Source organism: Schistocerca gregaria, chromosome 1 (genome assembly GCF_023897955.1).
Source record: "Schistocerca gregaria isolate iqSchGreg1 chromosome 1, iqSchGreg1.2, whole genome shotgun sequence".
Taxonomy (NCBI): domain Eukaryota; kingdom Metazoa; phylum Arthropoda; class Insecta; order Orthoptera; family Acrididae; genus Schistocerca; species Schistocerca gregaria.
Genome location: NC_064920.1, coordinates 618,719,348 through 618,744,974, shown reverse-complemented (window position 1 = coordinate 618,744,974; position 25,627 = coordinate 618,719,348). Strand labels below are relative to the sequence as shown.

Below are 25,627 nucleotides of genomic sequence, written 5' to 3'. Positions count from 1 at the left end.
AAACTGAAATTTGATGTGATGCCGTAAATCCGCTGCAGGAGGGGTTACAGAAAATGGGGGGTAAGTGACTGTTCCCCCAGCCAAACGATCAGCGAGCTCATTACCCAGGATACCCACATGGCCAGGGACCCAAAGGAAGTCAATGGAACAAGCAGCACGGTGAATATCAGCAAGATGGTCATGGATGGCAGAGACCAAGGGTTGGCGCGAAAAACACAGGTCAATACCAAGAAGGCCACTCATCGAGTCCGTACATAACAAAATGTGTTTGTGTTGAGACTGTTTAATAAAGGTAAGGGCCTGGGAAATTGCCATCTATTCCGCAGTAAACACCCCACATGTAGGTGGCAGCAGATGATTTTCCATTCCAACAGAGGACATGAAGGCATACCCAACATGATCAGCAGATTTAGAGCCATCAGTGTAAAAAACAACAGCATCCCAAAACACCCATAAAATTTGGCGGAAAAAGGAACGGAACACCACCGGGAGGGATGGAATCTTTCGGACCTTCGTGGAGACCCATTCAAATTTGAGGCCGAGGAACTAACCAGGGGAAAGGGGGGGGGGGGGGGTTGGAGGGGAGGGAGCGAGGAAGACAGGAGAAATAAGGAAGCTGAAAACACGGCAAAGAGATGCAAGGCAGAGCCCAACTGGTAAACCCGCCCGTGGGCGGGAGTCGGGTGGGCGACGTCCGTGGTCTGGGAACAGGATAGAATAGGAAGGATGAATAGGAGACTAAGGAAAATAGAACCTCAAACACTGAAGTGGAGGAACGAGAGGAGAAGGGAAACAAAGAATAGAAAAGGGAGCAATAAACAACGGTGAGACTGTTCTTATGCAAGCAACAGACGATACTGAACATTCCCAATAATACCCCACACATGTTCCATAAGGGAAGGAAAAAAGAATAGCAAGAGGGTAGACATGCAGCACAGAAGGGAAAAAATGCTGCAAAGGGCTGGGGCTTCACGGTAGCAGAGAACAAACCCGCCAAGGAGTGGCGAGCCTGCTGAGGGGACCCTGTCACTTTGTCTAGGAAATAAACTTACCAGTTTCAGTAAGGGAACTACGTGTATTCTTTCCTCGATAAAATATTATACTGATAAGAACTTTACTTGTCATTCTTCAGTTGGGTCAATCCAAATGAAGTGGTCCAATAAAAATTAAGTTGGTTGCTTGACCATTTTTAAATATTTTAAATTTTTTTTATGTGTGATTACCCTATAAATGAGAAGTTCAAAACAGCTTTTTAAAAAAATTTTACATATCACCTTTACTGAATGGCGGCCATTTTTGTTTGTAAGCATGCGACGATGTTTCAGTTTAGAGACGTTAGCAAAAAATATGAATATCTCTGCACTGGGTTACGTTACAACATTGCAATTGACATGATTGTTTTTAGAAAAGTGTCCTCTGCAACATTGTCTATTACACAAAATACCCTCAATTAAAAAATAACCAGTCAATATGACCTCCAAAGTTTGGTATCAATATTTTCAAAAATCCTCTTTTTAGGCCCAAAAATAACAAACAAGGAGTGATTTATGAGAGTCTATTTTTTTCCTATAGTTAGATATATATAAAATACTAGCCTCATAAAAAGCAAGAACACTTACAAATGTTTCCTTAATTTTTTTATGAATTTCTGAAATTTGAAAATTTTCATTTTTTGTTACGTTTGTGTTAGTTATCTCAGGTGGGACTGAATACAAAAATATGATTTTTGCACAGTTTATACACCTATATGATAGCACCTTACTGTAAAAATTGCAACATTGATATCTAACTGTAAACAAAGATATGAATTTTTGAAAATGAGGAGATAATTCACATTACTCTACAACTGATCTTATGGCTGTTGCCTATTCATGTGTGATATTGGTGGGATATAAACCATTATTATTGAAGTAAGGTACTGAATTATATACAAAATGTGGAAAATTCACTGAAATTAACATTTATATTATTATGACATACTTAAAATAAATATTTTCAATAACATCCTTCGAGATATGACTGTTCCTAAACCTGGTGGTGAATGTTAAGAACACATATTTCAGACAGCTTCTGTGATATAGAATAAGACCTCCCAGTTGCTGTGGTAAGTTCAAGCACTGAAAGTTTCCTTAAAACATTTTTCATTGGTATCCAAACTTTATCACTAGTAGATTTCTTGATTTATGTTCTTGGGCCAGCAGGGTGGAAAAATGTACAAAAACATCACTGTTTTTCAAACTTATTCTTTCAATATCTGTAAGCCACCAATGTCCATCATACACACATGCCACTATGTCATTCAGTGTGAAAGACAGAGATGTAACAGAGATGTAATATTACTGACACAATGATCCTCAAATTTCAGTTTCTGATGTTACATAGCATTGAATTAAGTTTTCTGCAATGCCAAGGAATTTGTGGAAGTGTCTTGTTCCTTTTATTACTATACAGCTTTCAAGTCTGGTTTGAAGTGTTGTTTTCATATGCAGAACCACTTCTTCTTTCTTGATCAGGAAATAGTTAATGCCTTTAATGTTATGGTTCAAATGGCTCTGAGCACTATGGGACTCAACAGCTGTGGTCATAAGTCCCCTAGAACTTAGAACTACTTAAACCTAACTAACCTAAGGACATCACACACATCCATGCCCGAGGCAGGATTCGAACCTGCGACCGTAGCAGTCACGCGGTTCCGGACTGAGCGCCTTAACCGCGAGACCACCGCGGCCGGCCCTTTAATGTTATCCTTGCAAAAGACATACATGTCCTGTACTGTGAGAATTTGGTCTGTGGTTGGTTTTTGTAGGCTGGCTTTACTTACTTCACCTTTTGTTATATCTTCAACTCCATCACACACATTTTTGCTATGGCAAGACGCAAAAAAGTGCCATTCAGCCTCCAACTCAAAGTCTAATTTGTGGTTGCACAGATTTGAAAAATTCTTTTTATTCTTATACTGACTACCACTTCCATCTGAAAGGTATATCAGCTTCTCAACCTTTGTAAAATTTTCTTTTATGTATTTATTACATACTTTTGAAACACATGTACAGCCAAAGTGTTGTGCTCCAAATAGTCGCTTAGCATGCAAACTGAAGAACTGCAAACTTCATCTTTCTCATTTTTAAAGTAGAGAATAAATGGATGCACTGTTGCCTGGTCATTGACCCAGTGGTACCCTTGTATTGCATCCTGAATCACAAATGTAAAATTTTTGCAAAATCAGCTATCACTATGAATTCAGATTCATGAAGTTGTGCATTTTCATCCTTCAAAAACTTACTTTGGATTTTAGAAACATAGTGGTGACTTCTGAGTTTTTGTAAGTTATCAATTACAGATTCCAAGTACTCTTCCTGAGATTTAATCACTGTTATCAATTCTGCCCTGTCAGTTGGGACCCACTGTTTGAAAGTAATACTGTCTGGAATTTCCTCATCATATTCATGAAACAATTCAATAATGGTTTCCTTACCAGGGAATTTATTACAAAAACTCATCATGCACTCATAACTGTTAGTGTCACAGACCATTAAATCTAATAACTCTTTGTAGTTAAGTTCACTGAGTTTTGCACCTGCAATCATTAGTTTGACATTTTGATGATATAAAGAAAAACATACATAGTGAGTCCCTGAGGATGCAGCCAAAATTATCACTTTTATTTATTTTTATTTCATTTCGTGTTCCATAGATCCTGGTAGTGAGTGAATCGCAAGGATATGGAACATGTCAGATGCTACACAGTTCAAATATAACTTGTATAAATACAATAAAAAGATACAATGTAAATAAAAATCAACTAAACAACAGCACAATCAATTAACAGAAAATTGTGTTTCACATGTAAAGGATGAGTAATATATTTATGATATGGAATGTGTCAGATTACTGAAATATATCTTACATAAATAAAAGATACGATGCAAATAAGACATCAGCTAAACAACAGCACATTCACTTAACAGAAAATTTTTGTTTCTCATGTTAAGGATGTGTAATATATACAGGACTCAAGATACCAAGGGCCGCGGTCACAAAAAATTTGACCTTCCAATTTTTAATTCAGGATGAGAATTTTTGATAGCTACATAAAGCTCATTTAAACTTGACAGCACTAGTCGTTTCTGCTTTGTTACTTTTACTCCATTTATAACAACTCTTTTGCAATGTTTACAACCTGGGTACATTCTACTGTTTTCATCATATTCAAAAAACTACTGGATCTTTTTAATTGTTTCTTCATTTATGCCTACTCCTTCCTTCTTTCCTAAAACTTGGAGAATGCCTTGCTCTTTCACTAATTCTTGGGTTAGTTTAACCAAACGATGAGAAACATTGATTTCATGAACTACTTGGCCATGAGTCAGGGAGCCAATTTAAATTTTAACTTTTTCCTCTTCAGATGTCACTGAACATTTAATTTTTCATTTCTCTATTAAGCTCAAATACTCAGTGTCAGATGATGCTACTGGTAGGTTTTCTTCTTCTTTAGAAACAATGTTTGTATCTGTATTATTAAAGCAAGATTCCAAGTCTTATCTAATTTTGTATGAAATTTGTTGTACCTTATTTTCAATAGCTGCTTATCTTTTACTGCTACTTAGTTTTATTATTTTCGAAGCAGAAGATACGTCTAACTTAAAACAAGCACAATCCAATATGCTAACAGCTTCCTCATTAGGAATATAAATGTTATTAACAAGGTTTCATGATTCTGGTTCTAAATTCACAACAAATATTTCTGAGTAACAATTTGGGCACAGGGAATTTCCAGGAATCACATTATATTTCATTTGGGAAGCTGTTTCACAATCACATACTAAGGACACATGTTCAAGTTTTATTTCCCTCAAATCTTTAGTAATAGGCTTTTTATGAACTTTTAAGTGGATCACAGCACTTTCTTGCAAAAATATGGTTGTACTTCAGAATATATTTCTTCTCATGATACTCACACACTGATGTTACAGAAGAACTTACTCAAAATTTAAACAAAATTTGTTTAACTTCAAAGTCATTGACATTTTTCAAGTTTTTTGAAACTGTTTTGTGACACACTTCAATTGCTGTGTGTCCAACAGAACACTGTTCATCCATGTTATTGCATTGCAGTTCACCTCTCAAAATTAATTACAAATTACACACAGAACAAAGCACACAACACATTCTACACTCTCAATGAAGTATGTACATCCACTCTAACAGAGGTTTCAGAATAGACTGACTACAACACAATGCCACACCCAGCAATAATTTATTTCTACAATGCTACACCCAGCAAAAATGTACTTCTTTACTGACGATAAACCTAAACGTAAGTGGGCATTTTTATCACCATGGAACACCAGTGAAAGCTCCTATTGTTTAATATTACATTATTAAAAATAAATAAACTAAATGATTATTGGGTGATAGTGTTTACTAAATATCTGTCACAATTAAATGTTATTACAAGGAAACAATAAACCATTTAAATAGGCAACAGCCATAGTATCAGCTATAGAGTAATGTGAATTACCTCCTCATTTTCAAAAATTTATATCTTTGTTCACAGTCAGATATCAATGCAGTACGTTGCTATCATATAGGTGTACAAACTGTGCAAAAATCATATTTTTATATTCCGTCCCACCTGAGATAACTACAAAAAATGAAAATTTTCATATTTCAAAAATTCATAAAAAATTAAGGAAATGTTTGTAAGTGTTCTTGCTTTATATGAGGCTAGTATTTTATGATATCTAACCCCCATGAACCATGGACCTTGCCGTTAGTGGGGAGGCTTGCTTGCCTCAACGATACAGATGGCCGTACCGTAGGTGCAACCACAACGGAGGGGTATCTGTTCAGAGGCCAGACAAACGTGTGGTTCCTGAAGAGGGGCAGCAGCCTTTTCAGTAGTTTCAGGGGTAACAGTCTGGATGATTGACTGATCTGATCGTGCAACAATAACCAAAACAGCCTTGCTGTGCTGGTAGCAATGGCTGAAAGCAAGGGGAAACTACAGCCATAATTTTTCCCGAGGGCATGCAGCTTTACTGTATGGTTAAATGATGATGGCGTCCTCTTGAGTAAAATATTCCGGAGGTAAAATAGTCCCCCATTCGGGTCTCCTGGCGAGGACTACTCAACAGGACATCATTATCAGGAGAAAGAAAACTGGCGTTCTATGGATCGGATCGTGGAATGTCAGATACCTTAATCGGGCAGGTAGGTTAGAAAATTTAAAAAGGGAAATGGATAGGATGAAGTTAGATATAGTGGAAATTAGTGAAGTTTGGTGGCAGGAGGAACAAGAATTTGGTCAGGTGAATACAGGGTTATAAATACAAAATCAAATAGGGGTAATGCAGGAGCAGGTTTAATAATGAATAAAAAAAATAGGAGTGTGGGTAAGCTACTACAAAAAGCATAGTGAACGCATTATTGTGGCCAAGATAGACACGAAGACACGAAGCCCTCGCCTACTACAGTAGTACAAGTTTATATGCCAACTAGCTCTGCAGATGATGAAGAAATTGATGAAACGTATGATGAGATAAAAGAAATTATTCAGATAGTGAAGGGAGATGAAAATTTAATAGTCATGGGTGACTGGAATTCGGTATTAGGAAAAGGGAGAGAAGGAAACGTAGTATGCGAATATGGACTGGGGCAAAGAAATGAAAGAGGAAGCCGCCTGGTAGAATTTTGCACAGAGCATAACTTAATCATAGCTAACACTTGGTTCAAGAATCGTAAAAGAAGGTTGTATACATGGAAGAATCCTGGAGATACTAGAAAGTATCAGATAGATTATATAATGGTAATACAGAGATTTAGGAACCAGGTTTTAAATTGTAAGACATTTCCAGGGGCAGATGTGGACTCTCACCACAATCTACTGGTTATGAACTGTAGATTAAAACAGAAAAAAATTGCAAAAAGGAGGGAATTTAAGGAGATGGGACTTGATAAACTGACCAAACCAGAGGTTGTACAGAGTTTCAGGGAGAGCATAAGGGAACAATTGACAGGAATGCGGGAAAGTAATACAGTAGAAGAAGAATGGGTAGCTCTGAGCGATGAAGTAGTGAAGGTAGCAGAGGATCAAGTAGATAAAAAGACGAGGGCTAGTAGAAATCCTTGGGTAACAGAAGAAATATTGAATTTAATTGATGAAAGGAGAAAATATAAAAACACAGTAAATGAAGCAGGGAAAAAGGAATACAAACGTCTCAAAAATGAGATCAACAGGAAGTGCAAAAAGGCTAAGCAGGGATGGCTAGAGGACAAATGTAAGGATGTAGAGGCTTATCTCACTAGGGGTAAGATAGATACTGCCTACAGGAAAATTAAAGAGACCTTTGGAGAAAAGAGGACCACTTGTATGAACATCAAGAGCTCAGATGGAAACCCAGTTCTAAGCAAAGAAGGGAAAGCAGAAAGGTGGAAGGAGTATATAGAGGGTCTATACAAGGGCGATGTACTTGAGGACAATATTATGGAAATGGAAGATGATATAGATGAAGATGAAATGGGAGATACGATACTGCGTGAAGAGTTTGACAGACCATTGAAAGACCTGAGTCGAAACAAGGCCCCGTGAGTAGACAACATTCCATTGGAACTATTGATGGCCTTGGGAGAGCCAGTCCTGACAAAACTCTACCATCTGGTGAGCAAGACGTATGAGACAGGCGAAATACCCTCAGACTTCAAGAAGAATATCATAATTCCAATCCCAAAGAAAGCAGGTGTTGACAGATGTGAAAATTACCGAACTATCAGTTTAATAAGCCACAGCTGCAAAATACTAACACAAATTCTTTACAGATGAATGAAAACACTGGTAGAAGCTGACCTCGGCGAAGATCAGTTTGGATTCCGCAGAAATGTTGGAACACGTGAGGCAATACTGACCCTACGACTTATCTTAAAAAATAGATTAAGGAAAGGCAAACCTACATTTCTACCATTTCTAGACTTAGAGAAAGCTTTTGACAATGTTGACTGGAATACTCCCTTTCTAATTCTGAAGGTGGCAGGGATGAAATACAGGGAGCGTAAGGCTATTTACAATTTGTACAGAAACCAGATGGCAGTTATAAGAGTCTGGGGGCATGAAAGGGAAGCAGCGGATGGGAAGGGAGTGAGGCAGGGTTGTAGCCTGTCCCCGAAGTTATTCAATCTGTATATTGAGCAAACAGTAAAAGAAAAATTCAGAGTAGGTATTAAAGTCCATGGAGAAGAAATAAAAATGTTGAGGTTCCCCGATGACATCATAATTCTGTCAGAAACAGCAAAGGACTTGGAAGAGCAGTTGGACGGAATGGACAGTGTCTTGCAAGGAGGATATATAAGATGAACATCATCAAAAGCAAAATGAGGATAATGGAATGTAGTCAAATTAAGTAGGGTGACACTGAGAGAATTAGATGAGGAAATGAGACACTTTAAGTAGTAAAGGAGTTTTGCTATTTGGGGAGCAAAATAACTGATGATGGTCGAAGTAGAGAGGATATAAAATGTAGACTGGCAATGGCAAGGAAAGCGTTTCTGAAGAAGAGAAATTTGTTAACAGCGAGTATAGATTTAAGTGTCAGGAAGTCGTTTCTGAAAGTATTTGTATGGAGTGCAGCCATGTATGGAAGTGAAACATGGAAGATAAATAGCTTGGACAAGAAGAGAATAGAAGTTTTTGAAATGTGGTGCTACAGAAGAATGCTGAAGATTAGATGGGTAGATCACATAACTAATGAGGAGGTATTGAATAGAATTGAGGAGAAGAGGAGTTTGTGGCACAACTTGACAAGAAGAAGGGACTGGTTGGTAGGACATGTTCTGAGGCATCAAGGGATAACAAATTTAGCATTGGAGAGCAGTGTGGAGGGTAAAAATCGTAGAGGGAGACCTAGAGATGAATACACTAAGCAGATTCAGAAGGATGTAGGTTGCAGTAGGTACTGGGAGATGAAGAAGTTTGCACAGGATAGAGTAGCATGGAGAGCTGCATCAAACCAGGCTCAGGACTGAAGACAACAACAACAACAACAACAACAACAACAACAACAACAATAGGAAAAAAACTCTCATATATGACTCCTTGTTTGTTATTTTTGGGCCTAAAAAGTGGATTTTTGAAAATTTGGATACCAAACTTTGGAGGTCATATTGACTGGTTATTTTTTAATTTAGGGAATTTTGTGTAATAGACAATGTTGCAGAGGACATTTTTCAAAAACAATCATCTGAATTGCAATTGCAATTAACTTAACCCAGTGCAGAGATATACAAATTTTCGCTAATGTCTCCAGACTGAGAAATCGGCGGCACCCACAAATAAAAATGGCCGCCATCCAGGAGAGATGGAAGATAAATTATTTTAAAAAAACTGTTTTGAACTTCTCAAATATAGGGCAAACACATATAAAAAAATTAAAATATTTAAAAATGGTCAAGCAACCATTACTGAACCACTTCATGTGGATTGACTCAGTTATCATCTGTAATTTTTACACTCACTTATTACATATGTTACATGCACTTATTACATATGTTGCATGCTCCTCATGAAAGTAAATTATTATTCCGTATCACTAACGATAAGGAAACGAGTCTGGGTTTTAAAAGCTACCACCTTTGGAATAGAGCTTAATGAAACAAGTGTTCTTTGATAGGTCTGTAATTAATGTTTTCATTTTAAATAACTGCATTCAGCTACACAGTTAATACAACATACAAATCATTTAATGTTTAATACTTCTCTTAAACTTACAAGTAAATAGAAGCAATCCAGCTTTGCTTCTTTCCGAGTAGACTCCAACTTCTCAAATATCAGGGGAAAACAAAATTCTGAGAAATCTGCTACAGCAGTCAAGCAAGAAGCAAGTGCTACAGCTAACTGCTCACGAGTGACTGAGGAAGGACTGCTGGTAGCCTGCAAAGTAGAAATGCTGTGGTTGGTAAAGATATTAAGAAATACGACAAAGTATTTGGGCATCCACCACATTAAAACTAATTTTCTAAGGACTTGGTTATTTTTGTTAGAAAATGTGTTATTTCTGAAGACATTTTTGTTTGCCGTCTGACAATAGTAGGAAGTTAGTGAGTAATAATAGTTCGCTATAAATTCCACTACGAAATTTTTGTAATGATTCCATACTTATTGCCGTATCACATTTGGAATTATTTCAGTTACAATGAAAAATTAAAAACTGTTGGACATATTTAGTTGTGCATTCGTTGAGAGACACAGTATTAGCTATGTCAGACAACAGTGAGGAGGAAGGAATCTGTCTATGGCTGGTTCAAAGGAAATATTGGGGCAGTTTGCTAAATTAATTTATTGAAACCTGAATTTTATTAGTCAAATAAACAGACAGCACTTATGCTGATGTATATACTAATCCTATAGCTTCAGTTATCCATGTATTCCCCCAGTACAACCAATAATGGCAGACAAACAGAAGCTGGGGGAAGCTGATCATATGTACAAACCATAACAACTAAGCCAACAGAAACGATTTTAACTTTTTGGAGGGAGGTGAGGTGTCTGGACATATAAGAACAAACAAAAAGGAAGGAAAGGCAATGTATTGAGAGGCATTAATAAAATAATGTGATAAAGTTATTAAAACAACAGTTCAGGAGAAGGAGAGGAGGGAGGGACAGGGAGATGGGGAGGGGGAGAGAGGAGGATCTTGTACATAGTTTTATTGAAATATGAAAGCAGTTGTTAAGTATGAGAGCAGGGACACGATTACTTATTCTGATAGTGAAAGAATTTTAATGTAATATAGGTATGAGGTTCAGAAAGTAATTCATCCCCCCCCCCCCCCCCCCCCCGAAAAGTAAATGTCATATACACATATACAGGATAATATCTATGACAGTCACAATTAATTTGTCTTTTCAATATCATAATCGTCTTTGTTCATAGATTTATTTTTTCACCTTGAAATGAGAGCATGTATACCAGTGTAGTAAAAATCACTGTTTTATTTATTTATTTATCCTTTGACAAAGTACTTTGTATGGATGAAGATATATTTTCATTTCATGCACTGACAGATACATAGTTTTTACTGTCTATTGTTTAACAAAAATATAATTTACTACAAATTTATTCTACGGCTATTTCATATTAAATTAGATTTTGTACAATTTTTCTTTTTGATACAATAATGGTATTGCAATTGTTTTGAACTGTAGTGCACATAAATTCATTAACACTGTAAATAAGTTTTCTATTACAAAATATTTGAGTCTTTTTTTGAAAATATTTTTATTGTTTATTTCTCTCAATAATGTAGGGAGTTTTTCAAGGGCTTCTAGTCCAGCACATGATGGCGCCCCCTTTTGTGTGTGTGTGTGTGTGTGTGTGTGTGTGTGTGTGTGTGTGTAGGCTCATGGAAGAGGTGTGTCATGGTTGTGTGGTGTGTTGGTATCTCTAGTGTCGGCGGAATATTTGAATTTTGTCCAACAGAGAAGTTCGTATAGCTATATACTGGGTAATGTTAGTATTTTGGGCACTTTAAATGCTGGTTTACATGAATCTTTGCATTTAAGGCTGGCTATCATTCTTATTGCTCTTTTTTGTAGTTTAAATAGTTTATTAATGTTTGTTTTTGAGGTACCTCCCCACAAAATTTTGCCGTAACTTAATGTCATATGAATTAATGCACAGTATATTGTTTTCATAATGTCTACATCTTTTAGGTAGCTGAGTTAGTGCAGCACATATAGGCTTGTGCCGAGTTTACCCCTTATATATTCTACATGCTTATCCCAGTGTACATTTTCATCAATAATTATCCCAAGAAATGTTGGATATTTGGTGTTCTCTGCTATGCACTCATCTATGCATACACTGATATCTTCACTGTGAAAGTTTCGAAGTCTGAAGTTTACAAAAAGTGTTTGAGTAATATTGTTGTGCAGGTTTAATTCAGTAAATCTTTGGATGGCATTATTTACTTCTACATTGGCTTTTATTTCTAGCTTTTCTGTGTCTTTATCCATGAACAGAAGAGTTGTGTCATCTGCATAGGTAACTATACTACCATACCGAATCATATATGGGATGTGATTTGTGTATAGAATGAGAAACATTGGTCCAAGAATGGAGCCTTGTGGCACAGAGTAATGTAAAAATTCTTTTTTTTAGATCTTATTTTTTCCAGTAGTTTTTGTAATTTCAGTATATTGGCTCCTATTTGTCAGGTATGAGAGAATCCAGTCTCCTGCATTTCCTCTTATGCCATATACTCCTAATATTTCTACTAAAGTTTTGTGGTCCACAGAGTCGAATGCCTTTATTAGATCCATAAATACTCCTACACATTTATTTTTAGAGTCCAGGTTTGTTATGAAATTTTCAATGTGATCTATTACTGCATCTATGGTGCATTTATCTTTCTGGAAGCCAAACTGATTCTTGTTGATTATTTCATATTTCATCAAAAAAGTAACAAGTCTCTGTGCATAAGGTCATTCAAATATTTTTGATATGACTGGTATAGGCCTCTAATTTTCTGGATTGTTTTCATTCCCCTTTTTACGCATTGGTTTTATCAGTGCTGTCTTTAAGCACTCTGGAAAAGTTCCTTCCAGGAATAATGAATTGATTAGTTGTGTAAGATGTTTCTTGAGTTCCTGCATACAGTGTTTAATTTCTATACTTGATATTCCGTCAATACCACATGACTTTGTTTGTTTCAGGTTTTTTTTATTATCTCTAGTGTTACTACTTCTGTCACTGCCAAAAATGCCATTGTTTATCCCTGGGTATTAATAAATGTTTTCCAGGTGTTATTGTGTTTTTTATTATTTGTTTTTCTTCTTTTCCTTTCAGTTGTTGGCTTGCTGTGGCACAATAGTCATTGAAGAGATTTATGATTTTATTGTGTTCAGTTATAGTTTTTTTGCCGATCATGAACTGTATTTTGCTGTTTTCCTATGAGTTGGAGGGTTTGCAATTTGTATTTATAATAGACCAACAAGCCTTGCTTTTATTATCAGCACTATTGATGTCCTTTTTTGCTTTTAGTTATTTGGCTGCTTGCAGCACTTTAGCATGGATTCTTTTATATTTTCTGTAGTACTCTAAAGTTTTCATCAATGCTGCTATTTTATATATTCTGTGCATCATTTTATCTTGTTCCTAGAGAACAAAATGCCTTTTGTTATACATTTTTGTTTTTATTTGTGGTTTTGGCTTTAGTTTTTATTACTGGGCATTATTGAGATGATAGGAAAGTGTGTCAATAAAATGAGTCACTTTATGATCCACTGATGGTATTTCTCCAGTTTTTCCCATCTTTCTTTTTCAAGTTTTATCCTAAGAGCTGTTGAGTTTTGTTCGTTTAAGTTTCCTTTTCCCATATTTTTTGTTTGTTTTCATTTGTGGTGATATGATTTAGACATATTTTTATTGCATCATGGTCTGATAGGCTCGTTTCTATATCTTCACTTTTGTGCTGAAAGTCTCTTAAATTTGTGAAGATGTGACCTATTTGACTAAAGGAGTTGCAGTTATACATGTTTGAGTGTCTATTGCATTTTATAAGCCATATGTTTTCATTGTGTTTAGGAGCTCCCTACTGTCACAGGTGTCTTGCAATGTGTTTATGTTTAGGTCACCTAGTAGTACAAGAGCACAGTTCTAGCTTAGGATGATATGTAAGAGCTCTCCTATGTTTTCAATGAATGTTTCTATACACCCATTTGGCAGTCTGTAGATGTTTAAGACGAACAGTGAGAAACTACTTAAAACTATTTTTTCGCCTGTAGCTTTGACTACATTTTCAATGTATGTCAAGGCTGTTTATATGGTTTCTGTTTACATTGTTATGGCTGTTCTGCTACTTGTAAAAACCATGGTCTTGTGCACACAATTTTCAAGGTCTCAACTTCTTCGCCCTCACTGAACTACTTAGAGAAAGACTAACAGATGGAAGTCTGATGGTACAAGGTCAGCTCAGCATGATGGATGGGGCAAGACTTCCCCCGTCTTTTGGTACTCAGCAAGCTTGAATTTTGGAGTAAGCTAGTTTTTCAACAATAGCCGTCACATTGCCTTTACTAATGGATAACTAGTGATACACTTCATCAATTGCTACATGGCTGTCAACCTTGGCTAATATGCTGGTCAGCAGCTCTGAGTAGCATTAGCCAACTGTGTTTGCCCTTCAGCTTCTCTACAGCCACAAACTCATTGTCTAACGGTGCTGAAATACACTGCAGTATCTACTCATACCTTCTTTGGCCTTTCGTGAATACAACTGGATATTTCACCTTCTGCAGCAATGAGTTCAATTACAAAATGCTTTCTTATATGTACATCAGTGTTGGCCTTTTCTAAAGCTATACAGTGCTGCCATCTGTTGATGCAGGATACTGTTACTGTAGAAGGAGGTATGTGGAAGTGCACCAAATTTATAATTAAGAGGACAAATCAAAACATACATTACACTTCAAATTTATGGCCATTTATTAAAGCACATACACATAGGCAAAACGGTTGTGACAGCATACAATGTAAATTCCCTTTTTCGCAAAGTCACCAAGAGAATATAAACATTTCTTTTTGATTGCAAATGCATAGTAATCATCCCCAGCACTATGTAACCATCTGAATACAGCAGCATTCACATACTCATCGGTTCAGAATCGTTGTCCATTGAGACCCTCTTTCATCTAGCTGACCACATGACAATCACTTGGTGCTAGGTCTGGACTGTACGGAGGACGTTGCCATACCCCCCACTTGAATCACTGCAGCTGTTCTGATGTTTGGTGGGCTGAGAGCAGTGTTGCATTATCAGGCAACAAAATCACACCAGCACTCAATTTTCCCCTACCGTTTTTTTTTAATTGCCATACACAACCTGTGCAATATTTTGCAGTTTTTGTTGTTGTTGTGGTCTTCAGTCCAGAGACTGGTTTGACACAGCTCTCCATGCTACTATATCCTGTGCAAGCTTCTTCATCTTCCAGTACCTACTGCAACATACACCCTTCTGAATCTGCTTAGTGTATTCATCTCTTGGACTCCCTCTGTCATTTTTTAGCCTCCACGGTGCCCTCCAATACTTAATTGGTGATCCCTTGATGCCTCAGAATGTGTCCTACCAACCGGTCCTTTCTTCTTGTCAAGTTGTGCCACAAACTCCTCCCCAATTCTATTCAATACCTCCTCATTAGTTATGTGATCTACCCATCTAATCTTCAGCATTCTTCTGTAGCACCACATTTCGAAAGCTTCTATTCTCTTCTTGTCCAAACTATTTATCATTCATAATTCACTTCCATACATGGCTGCACTCCATAAAAATACTTTCAGAAAAAGACTTCCTGGCACTTAAATAAATACTCGATGTTAACAAATTTCTCTTCTTCAGAAATGTTTTCCTTTCCATGGCCAGTCTACATTTTACATCCTCTCTACTTCGACCACCATCAGTTATTTTGCTCCCCAAATAGCAAAACTCATCTACTACTTTAAGTGTCTCATTTCCTAATCTAATTCCATCAGCATCACCTGATTTAATTCGACTACATTCCATTATCCTCGTTTTGCTTTTGTTGATGTTCATCTTATAACCTCCTTTCAAAACACTGTCCATTCTGTTCAACTGCTCTTCCAGGTCCTTTGCTGTCTCTGGCAGAATTACAAAGTTTTTATTTCTTCTCCATGGATTTTAATTCCTACTCCAAATTATTCTTTTGTTTCCTTTACTTCTTGCTCAATATACAGATTGAATAACATTGGGGATAGGCTACAACCCTGCCTCACTCCCTTCCCAACCACTGCTTCCCTTCCATGCAACTCGACGCTTATAACTGCCATTTGGTTCCCTGTATTTGACCCCTGACACCTTCAGAATTTGAATGACAGTATTTCAGTCAACATTGTCAAAACCTTTCTCTAAGTATACAAATGCTTGAAATGTAGGTTTTCCTTTCCTTAATCTATCTTCCAAGATAAGTCGTAGGGCCAGTATGGCCTCACATGTTCCAACATTTCTATGGAATCTTCACTGAGGTCGTCTTCTACCAGTTTTTCCATTCGTCTGTAAAGAATTCACATTAGTATTTTGCAGCCGTGACTTATTAAACTGATTGTTTAGTAATTTTCACATCTGTCAACACCTGCTTTCTTTGGGATTGGAATTATTATATTCTTCTTGATGTCTGATGGTATTGCGCCTGTCTCATGCATCTCGTTCACCAAATGGTAGAGTTTTGTCAGGGGTGACTCTCTCAAGGCTGCCAGTAGCAGTTGTAATGGAATGCTGTCTACTCCCAGGGCCTTGTTTCGTCTTAGGTCTTTCAGTGTTCTGTCAAACTCTTCACGCAGCATCATATCTCCCATTTCATCTTCATCTACATCCTCTACTATTTCTGTCCTTAAGTACATCGCCCTTGTATAGACCCTCTATATATTCCTTCCACCTTTCTGCTTTCCCTTCTTCGCTTAGAACTGGGTTTCTATTTGAGCGATTCTCTTTTCTCCAAAGGTCTCTCTAATTTTCTTGTAGGCAGTATCTATCTTACCCCTAGTGAGATATGCCTCTACATCCTTAAATTTGTCTTTAGCCATTTTTCACTTCCTGTCGATCTCATTTTTGAGACGTTTGCATTCGTTTTTGCCTGCTTCATTTACTGCATTTTTATATTTTCTCTTTTATCAATTAAATTCAATACATCTTCTGTTACCCAAGGATTTCTACTAGCTCTCATCGTTTTACCTACTTGATCCTCTGCTACCTTCACTATTTCATACCTCAAATCTAGCCATTATTCTTCTACTATACCTCATTCCCCCATTCTTGTCGATCGTTCCTAATGCTCTCCCTGAAACTCTCTACAACCTCTGGTTCTGTCAGTTTATCCAAGTCCCATCTCCTTAAATTCCCACGTTTTTGCACTTTCTTCAGTTTTACTCTACAGTTTATAATCAATAGATTGTGGTCAGAGTCCACATCTGTCCCTGGAAATGTCTTACAATTTAAAACCTGGTTCCTAAATCTCTGTCTTACCATTATATAATCGATCTGAAACCTTCCAGTATCTCCAGGCCTCTTCCATGTGTACAACCTATATTTGACAGTACTAAGCATATTTTACTGTCATGCATTTCAGCATAAGTTCCACATGCACCACACCCTCCATGTTAAAGAACACTGTTGCTATTATTTTTCCTGCTGAAGGCTGGATCTTGGCCTTTTTTCATTGTGATGACGGGTATGCACCAATTCCATCGATATTCTCATTGTTTCGAGGGTGAAGTAGTAGACCCACGTTTCATCTCCTGTGATGATTCACCACAGAAACTTGTTGCCCTCCACAGAACACTGTTCCAAAAATGCCAGCAACAATTGGAAACATTGTCCCTTGTGAAAATCAGCGAGCAGTCATGAGACCCATCTGCCACACAGTATACAATATCTAAGATACTGGTGAACAATGGAGAGCACATTGCCATACGAAATGTTCAGCATGCTGGCAATTTCCTGCAGTGTTATGGACCGACCTCTCTATTGATCACATCCACATGGTTAACATTTGCAACAGTACTGGACACTGCATGCGTATCTTCGAGATATTGGTCAGTGAGATCCATCCATCTGGCGTCAAATTGCTTACAACACTTTACAATACCTGGGTGATAGATTGCACACTCACCATACAGAGCAGTGATTTCATGACAAATGTCCATGTAATTGAACCGTTAAGCCCACTGAAACCTTGTCACTGCTCACACCTTCAATCTGGAGTGAACATCCAGTTAACACACCATTGAGCCAAGACCACTCTGCACACACAACATCATGGGATACAACCCCCACCATCCTATCTGATGTGTCAGCATTACTGTTGCATGCTACACATTGGCCATTGTCACAAAATACAGCATGCTCTTGAGGCACGCTAGTGTAACTTACTTTTTGATTTGCACTCGTACTACGTTACAAACTGAATGACAGAGAAATAATAAACAGGAGACATTATTTTCTGACTGGTTCTCATATATAATTTTCAATAGTCTCCTTTTAAATGGATACAAACTGAGCAACATGTTTAAACAGGAGACATTATTTTATGACTTGTTCTCTTACACAATTCTCAAGGGTCTCAGTTTAAATAGGCACACACTGTGGAACATTCTCTCACTCAATGCAAATTCCTGAAGTGTGTTTCTGGAAGAAATCCAAAACATTCACCTACAGCTCTCATAAAATCTATGTTAGAGTGAAAACATATTGCAAATACAAATTTCTTTATGTGGAGGTCAGAAGGTGTTAAATCTTGTGACTAGTATCACTGTTTCAACAAACTCTTACTTTTTTTCTGCTTTTCCTTTTGCTCAAAATTTAACAAATGTGGCCCTAATCTGCTCAAAGCTTTCCTGTAGTCAATAGTTCATGTAAAATTATGAGGGACCAAGCAAGTTTACAAAAGTGAGTTATTTAAACGACAGCTATTGGTGTTTGGACAGCTGCATGTAGCAAGGCTCCACCATCAGAGTTCTTACTTAAAGTTGCTATAGTAAGTATATGTCATTGTGTTACTGTCCACTGATTCCTTTATTTGAAAGATATCACAGACACCTTCATTATTAAGAAACTGGTATTCCCAAACAACTAAGAACCCAGCCTTGATTGCAACACAAAAATTCTAACAGTCACCATATTCTTTCTTTATTACTTGGTAGAGCTTGAGAGGATGTGCTAAATTATACTTTCTAGCCATTGTTAGTGCTTATAAATGATATATATTTATATGCCACAAAAAAGATCATCTTGCCAACTGTTGTAGTTGAACTTTAAGACTGTTACTGCGTAAGGTCCTTAGTTACTGGTGTTACCAAATTTTCTCACTGAAATCTTTTTCCAAAATATCATAGAAAAAAATGCACTTAGAAACAGTGACACATTTGAGCAGAAAAAAATTTACTTGGAACATTACACTATGGTTTTCAGAAAGGAAGGTCAACTATGAATATTGATGGAATGAGAGAACATTTTAAGACTGACAAGGTGAGAAAAGGGTGAAACTCAATTGGTTCAATTACATGAATGATCTTCCACGTAACACACACAAACCACAGTAGGCATTTTCTGCAGGACGACACAAAGAACTGTAATGTATACTGTTAACGAGACAGCAACAGAAGAAATTGTTAATCGAGTTTTCCAAAGGACTATTATTTATTTTTTAATGGAATATATTTAGTTTTGTAAAGCAAATATACTGATCAGCCAGGACATTATTACCACCAACCTACTATCAATATAAACCCGTACAGGTGACAGCAGGGTCACTGAGGGCAGATTGTGATGGCCTGGAAGGTTGGCACAAGCATTTCAGAAACTATATGACTTGTCACGTGTTTGGAGGAGTACTGTGGTGAGTGTCTCCAACACATGGCGAAACCACGGTGAAACCACATCCAAACGTTGTGAGGTTGGGCGGCCAACCCTCATTACAGATGTCTGACATTGTAGGCTTGCCAGACAGGTAAAAACAGCCAGCCAATGAATTGTGGCAGATCTAACATCAGACTTTAATGCTGGACAGAGTATGAGGGTGTCTGAACACACACTGCACCAAAAACTCCTAACAATGGACCTCCGCAGTTGACGACCCATGCAGGTCAACATTAACATCATGACATAGTCAACTTGGATTGAAATGGGCATGTGACCATTGGCACTGGACAATGGAGCAGTGGCAGAGCATTGCATGGGCTGACAAATCCTGATACCTTCTTCATCAAACAAATGGGAGGGCATGAATCCATTGTCTTCCAGGGGAACAGCTTCTTGACACCTGCACTGTGGGATGGAGACAAGCTGGCAGTTCCTCCATTATGCTTTGGGGAACATCCACATGATCATCCATAGGTTCAGTGGAGCTTGTGTAAGGCACCATGATGGCCAAGGAGTATCATAAACTGGCTGCAGATCACGCACATCCTTTCATGACGATTATGTTCCCTGATGGCAGGGGCATTTTTCAACAAGATAATGTGCCATGTCCTAAAGCACATGGCTCTATGGACCAGTGTATGTAGCACACAGTCACACTGTAATGGATGATAGCAGCTAGAGGTGTGGAGATACAAATCAGTGTATGTGACTTTCCTATACACACTGTGTCCCATTGTGCAATCCACTTTGAGTTTCACTTTGACATCCAAAAAGGGGAGTTCACATTCTCTTCCCTCTCCATAGTGAATTTGATGCTGGGGTGCAGAGAGTTTAGATGTTGAAAGAAACTCCTGAAAACTTTTCTCCTCTGTGGACACACCAAAAATGTGTCACTAACATACTTGAAAAAGTATGTGGACTTCAGTGTAGCTATTACCAGAGCTTTCTCTTCAAAATCCTCCATGAATACGTTTGCCAGAACTGTTGATGGAGGACACGCCAAGGTGATGCCATCCACTTGTTCATAATAGTTACTGATGACCAGAAAGTATATAGATATGAGGACAAATTCAATGGCTTTAGTCATTGTGGGGCTGAATTTCTCCCTGATAAGCTCAAGAGAATTAGCAAGTGGTACTCTGATGAACAGGCAGACTGCAACAAAGCTCACCATAAGGTCCTGTTCATGGAGGCATAGTTCCTGTAGACATTGAATGAAATGCATAAAATTCTTTAATACAACCATTAGATGCTTGCTAAGATGGTACATAGATGCACCTATGTTGCTTATTTCTTTAAATATTATTTATTGTGCAGAAGTGGTACAAAGCTGTATCACTTTTCAACATAATCTCCCCCACACTCAATGCAAGTCCTCCAGCACTTACAAAGTGCTCAAATTCCTTTAGAAAAAACTACTTTTGGTAGTCTGCACAACCACTCATGTACCGCATGGCGTACCTCTTCATCAGAACGGAACTGCTTTCCTCCCATTGCATCTTTGAGTGGTCCAAACGTATGGAAATCACTTGGAGCAAGGTCTGGTGGGTATGGTGGATGAGGAAGACACTTAAAATGCAGGTCTGTGATTGTTGCAACTGTTGTACAGGCAGTGTGGGGTCTTGCATTGTCACATTGCAAAAGGGCACCTGCTGACAGCAATCTACGTTGCTTTGATTTGATTGTAGGCTGCAGGTGATTTTTTAGAAGATCTGTGTATGACGCACTGGTGACAGTGGTCCCTCTAGGCATGTCATGCTCCAAAATGACACGTTTTTGTCCCACAAGAGAGTCAGCATAACCTTCCCTGCTGATGGTTCTGTTCAAAACTTCTTTGGTTTTGGTGAAGAGGAATCACGCCATTCCTTGCTCGCTCTCTTTGTTTCCAGTTGGTGGAAGTGAACCCAGGTTTTGTCCCCAGTAACGATTCTTGCAAGCAAGCCATCACTTTCTTGTTCAAGGTGTTGAAGGAGTTCTTCACAAGCATCAACACGCCATTCTCTCATTTCAGGAGTCAGCTGCCGTGGCACCAATCTTGCAGACACTTTGTGAAACTGGAGCACATCATGCACAATGTGGCGTGTTGACCCATGACTAATCTGTAAACATGCTGCAATGTCATTCAGTGTCACTCGGTGGTTTTCCTTCACTATGGCTTCAACTGCTGCAATGTTCTGTGGAGTCACAACTTGTTGTGCCTGACCTGGACGAGGAGCATCTTCCACTGAAGTCACACCATTTGCGAACTTCCTACTCCATTCGTAGACTTGCTGCTGTGACAAACATGCATCACCGTACTGAACCTTCATTCATCAATGACTTTCAATAGGTTTCACACCTTCACTACGCAAAAACCGAATAACAGAATGCTGTTCTTCCCTGGTGCAAGTCACAAGTGGGGCGGCCATCTTTATACTAATACTGCGACAGTATGTATGCATCTGCACTACGCTGCCATCTACAGGCCACTCTACACAGTGTTTGTAGCATGCTTACGAACTTACAAGATAACCGCGTGAAATTTCGATTTGTTATTACAGATTTAAGGTTTTCATTTGACTCACCCTCGTATTTGAGCTAAAGTAAGCAATAATAATTGTAAAATAAAGAAGATTGTACACACACACACACACACACACACACACACACACACACACACACACATTGATCTTGCAAAAAGTTGAGAAGCAATTCCTCATGGTGTTGTAGCTCTCAGGGGCACTCTGGGATGCACACAGGGTATCTGGAACTAATACAACGGCATTTCCTTTGTCTGAGGGAGATTTACTATTTCAGGAACATTCCATAATTTTCCAATGGCAGCTTTCTCTTTCAGCTTTTGTGATACTTGTCTTTGTTGGAAAGGCTCTGGTAAGCAAACAGCATATTTCCAGTCTTATCTCTTTCACATCATTGCTGAGGAGGGTGGAAATTACTTGTTCTATACCACTGACAAAATTTGCAACATGTACAGAAGTCAGTGATGGTGTGAAATTGAGTCTCCTTTCCAGACAAAATTTCACTGTGTCATTGATCTCTTTTCCCATGAGACTGGTAATGGTTATTGTTCTTTCTTGCAGCTGTTGCTCCTTTGTGGCCACATTTTCGAACTTTGAGACTCAACAGCTTCTTTCACTGTGTCAAGATTGGTCTGTGTAAGCATAAGAGATGTTAACACCCAAATCCTAAGAATCAGGCCTGAGTAACTAAACAGTCTGTAAGTGGAGTATGAGTGCTTTTGTTGCTCCTCATCAGGCAGAGAAGTCACTCTTGACCGACATTGTGATTTTGGTTGGCTCAGCACTGGGTCTCAGGCTCTACTGAGAGTGAAACCACTGTCTTTGTTGATCAGGTCATTTGCTGCTTATATTTCAATAGTCTTCTTTGGAACACAGTCCTAAAACAATGAGGTCTGTCTCAACATTTCCGTTTCTTCAAACTTCATTGAGTCCCCTGTAGAGATGTAATGTTCTGCACCACAGATTTTGTTTGTTGCTTAAGTTCAGTGTGTCTCCTGTGTTCCTTTCCCCTTTTTTCGACTGTTTGCACAGCCTGCCCAACGTATACCTTACCACATTTGCATGGAGTATGGTAGACACCTGGTTTACGGAGCCCCAAGTCATCTTTTACTGTACCAAACATTACATACATTTTTGAAGACGGACAGAAAATGCACTTAATGTTACTTTGAGACAGAATTCTACTGATTTTGTTTGATACTTCATCAACTTAATGGCAAACACACTAATGGCTGACCCTCCTCATTGTGTTCTAGTTGCTGCGCCTGTACCTTCTGCTTGAAAGTATATTGGATTTATATGTAAAGGTTTTTTTTTTTTTTTCTTTGTCAATTATTGTATTACTTATTTATTTAACGACAAGTTTCGAGGGAATGCCTCATCTTCAGGCTAAATGGCATTACAAAAACCACTTTACAATAAGGTCATACTGATGTTACATAGTCTTTTTATAAATGCTGTGGTCATCCTGTGGAAGAAGAGAAAAATTAGTAAGAGGCGATTTCACTTTGGAAGCTGATCTGATGTTTGCACTAAAATGTTTTGTAACGGTCACTCACTTTGTCCTTCTGGCGTGGCAGTCCCGTTGTGATGCACTGAAGTGTTTCCATTTCCGTGACTCTCTTGGCTTTCTTGGTCACTGTTCACAAATTTTCACTAACATAACAGTGCCTGGAAACACAATCACAAATCTGTAGCGCACTGGACAAGATGGCAGTCAAAATACAGCCCGTTTCGATTTGACTATCGATTTGTTGATCTTAGTGGTGTCAGATGTTTACATGACTTCTACATGTCTTGTTATCGTATTACAGATGTAGGTTGACGAAATACATTACAAACTGAGCACCTGTTACAATATTATTGAACATACCATGATACAAACTATTTATTTTACATATTTCTAAGCTATTGCTGGGGCTAGAGTCAAACGACTGTCATGTTATGCATCTTTTATTCTAAGAGTACTGTAGTGAAGTTGGAAAAGAAATGTGAATTTTTAAAGTCTGTCATTTCTCGTTATTCTGTGTATGTTGGTTTTATGTATACAGTCTTTAATAAATCTTCCACATATCCCAACTCATGTAAACAAGCTGCATTCAGATCCTTCTTAAACAGAGCACAGAAATTCCCACTTAATGCTGCCGATTATGAGACAGAAATGAACACTATCAAATACATTGCACATAATACTGGCTATCACGAATATGAAACACACACTATCACAACACACAACTAAAAATAACAACAAACAATGTAACACAGCTTCCTCACACAACATCCAAAAACCCAAGCACAAAACGTTACCATATTTAGGTGTCATGTCACACAAAATAGTCAAGCTCTTTTAAAAAAACAGCATTAGCTTAGAAATACGTAAAATAAATAGTTTATATCATGGTGTGTTCAATAACATTGTAACAGGTGCTCAGTTTGTAATGTATTTCGTCAATCTACATCTGTAATATGATAACAAGACGTGCAAAACACATGTAAACATCTGACACCACTAAGATCGAGAAACCGACAGTCAAATCAAAACCAGCCGTATTTCGACCGCCGTCTTGTCCAGTGCACTACAGATTTGTGATCGTGTTTCCAGGTATTGTTATGTTAGTGAAATTTGTGAACAGTGACCAAGAAAGCCAAAAGAGTTATGGAAATGGAAACACTTCAGTGCATCACAACGAGACTGCCATGCCAGAAGGACAAAGTGAGTGACCGTTACAAAACATTTTAGTGCAAACATCAGAACAGCTACCAAAGTGACATCACCTCTTACCAAGTTTTCTCTTCTTCCACAGGATGACCACAGCATTTATAAAAAAACTATGTGACATCAGTATGACCTTATTGTAAAGTTGTTTTTGTAATGCCATTTAGCCTGAAGATGAGGCATTTCCTCAAAGCATATCGTTAAATAAATAAGTAATACAACAGTTGACAAAGTTTGTGACTGGTAGCGGTAATTGAAAAAAACCTTTACATATTTATTGAGACAGTCACGGTCGAAGAATAGTCTCAATGGCTTCAAATCCATATAGAATTTGTCTCTCATTGTATCCATTCCTCGTGAATACATCCTTAAAGTGGTTGAGTTTCCTTGGTAGGCATTCTTAATCCAATATTGCAAGGGCCCTGTGAACCAATGTAAGTAGTACATCATCACACGGTGAAGGATAATGGCAGCTGGAGATGTAGATGTACAAATCTGGAATTGGATTTTCTATACACTCTGTGTCCCATAGTACCACCCCCTTTGCACTTTATTAGGGTGTCCAAAAATGGGAATTTGCCATTCTCTTCAACCTCCATAGTGAATCTGATGCTGTGTTGCAGAGAGTTTAGGTATTGGAGAAATCCTGAAATCTTTCGCTCCCGCATGACTGCACCCCACATGTCATCAACACATCTGAAAAAGTATGTGGGCTCAACTGTAGCTGTTCCCAGAGCTTTCTCTTCGAAATCCTCCATACAAAAGTTTGCTACAACTGGTGACAAAGGACGCCTCATGTTGATGCCATCTGTTTCACAACAGGCACACTAAAGACAAAAAATGTAGATCTGAGAACCAATTCAAAGAGATTAGAAAGATGACTTGGACCACTTAAACCGGATGTCTACCATAATCCATGCAAACACATTAAGGCTTATGCCGGGCAGACGATGCAAACGGTCGAAGAAAAA

The 25,627-nt window shown here is 38.0% G+C and overlaps 1 protein-coding gene across 1 annotated transcript in view; it reads right to left on the bottom strand.

Annotated features, from left to right (window-relative positions):
- Positions 1 to 25,627, bottom strand: part of LOC126359133 (MMS19 nucleotide excision repair protein homolog) — a 224,822-nt gene that overhangs the window by 140,811 nt on the left and 58,384 nt on the right. Inside the window, exon 5 of the mRNA XM_050007606.1 lies at positions 9,761 to 9,922. Within this exon, the coding sequence (XP_049863563.1) occupies positions 9,761 to 9,922 (162 nt within the window). The remainder of the gene's footprint in view (positions 1 to 9,760; positions 9,923 to 25,627) is intronic.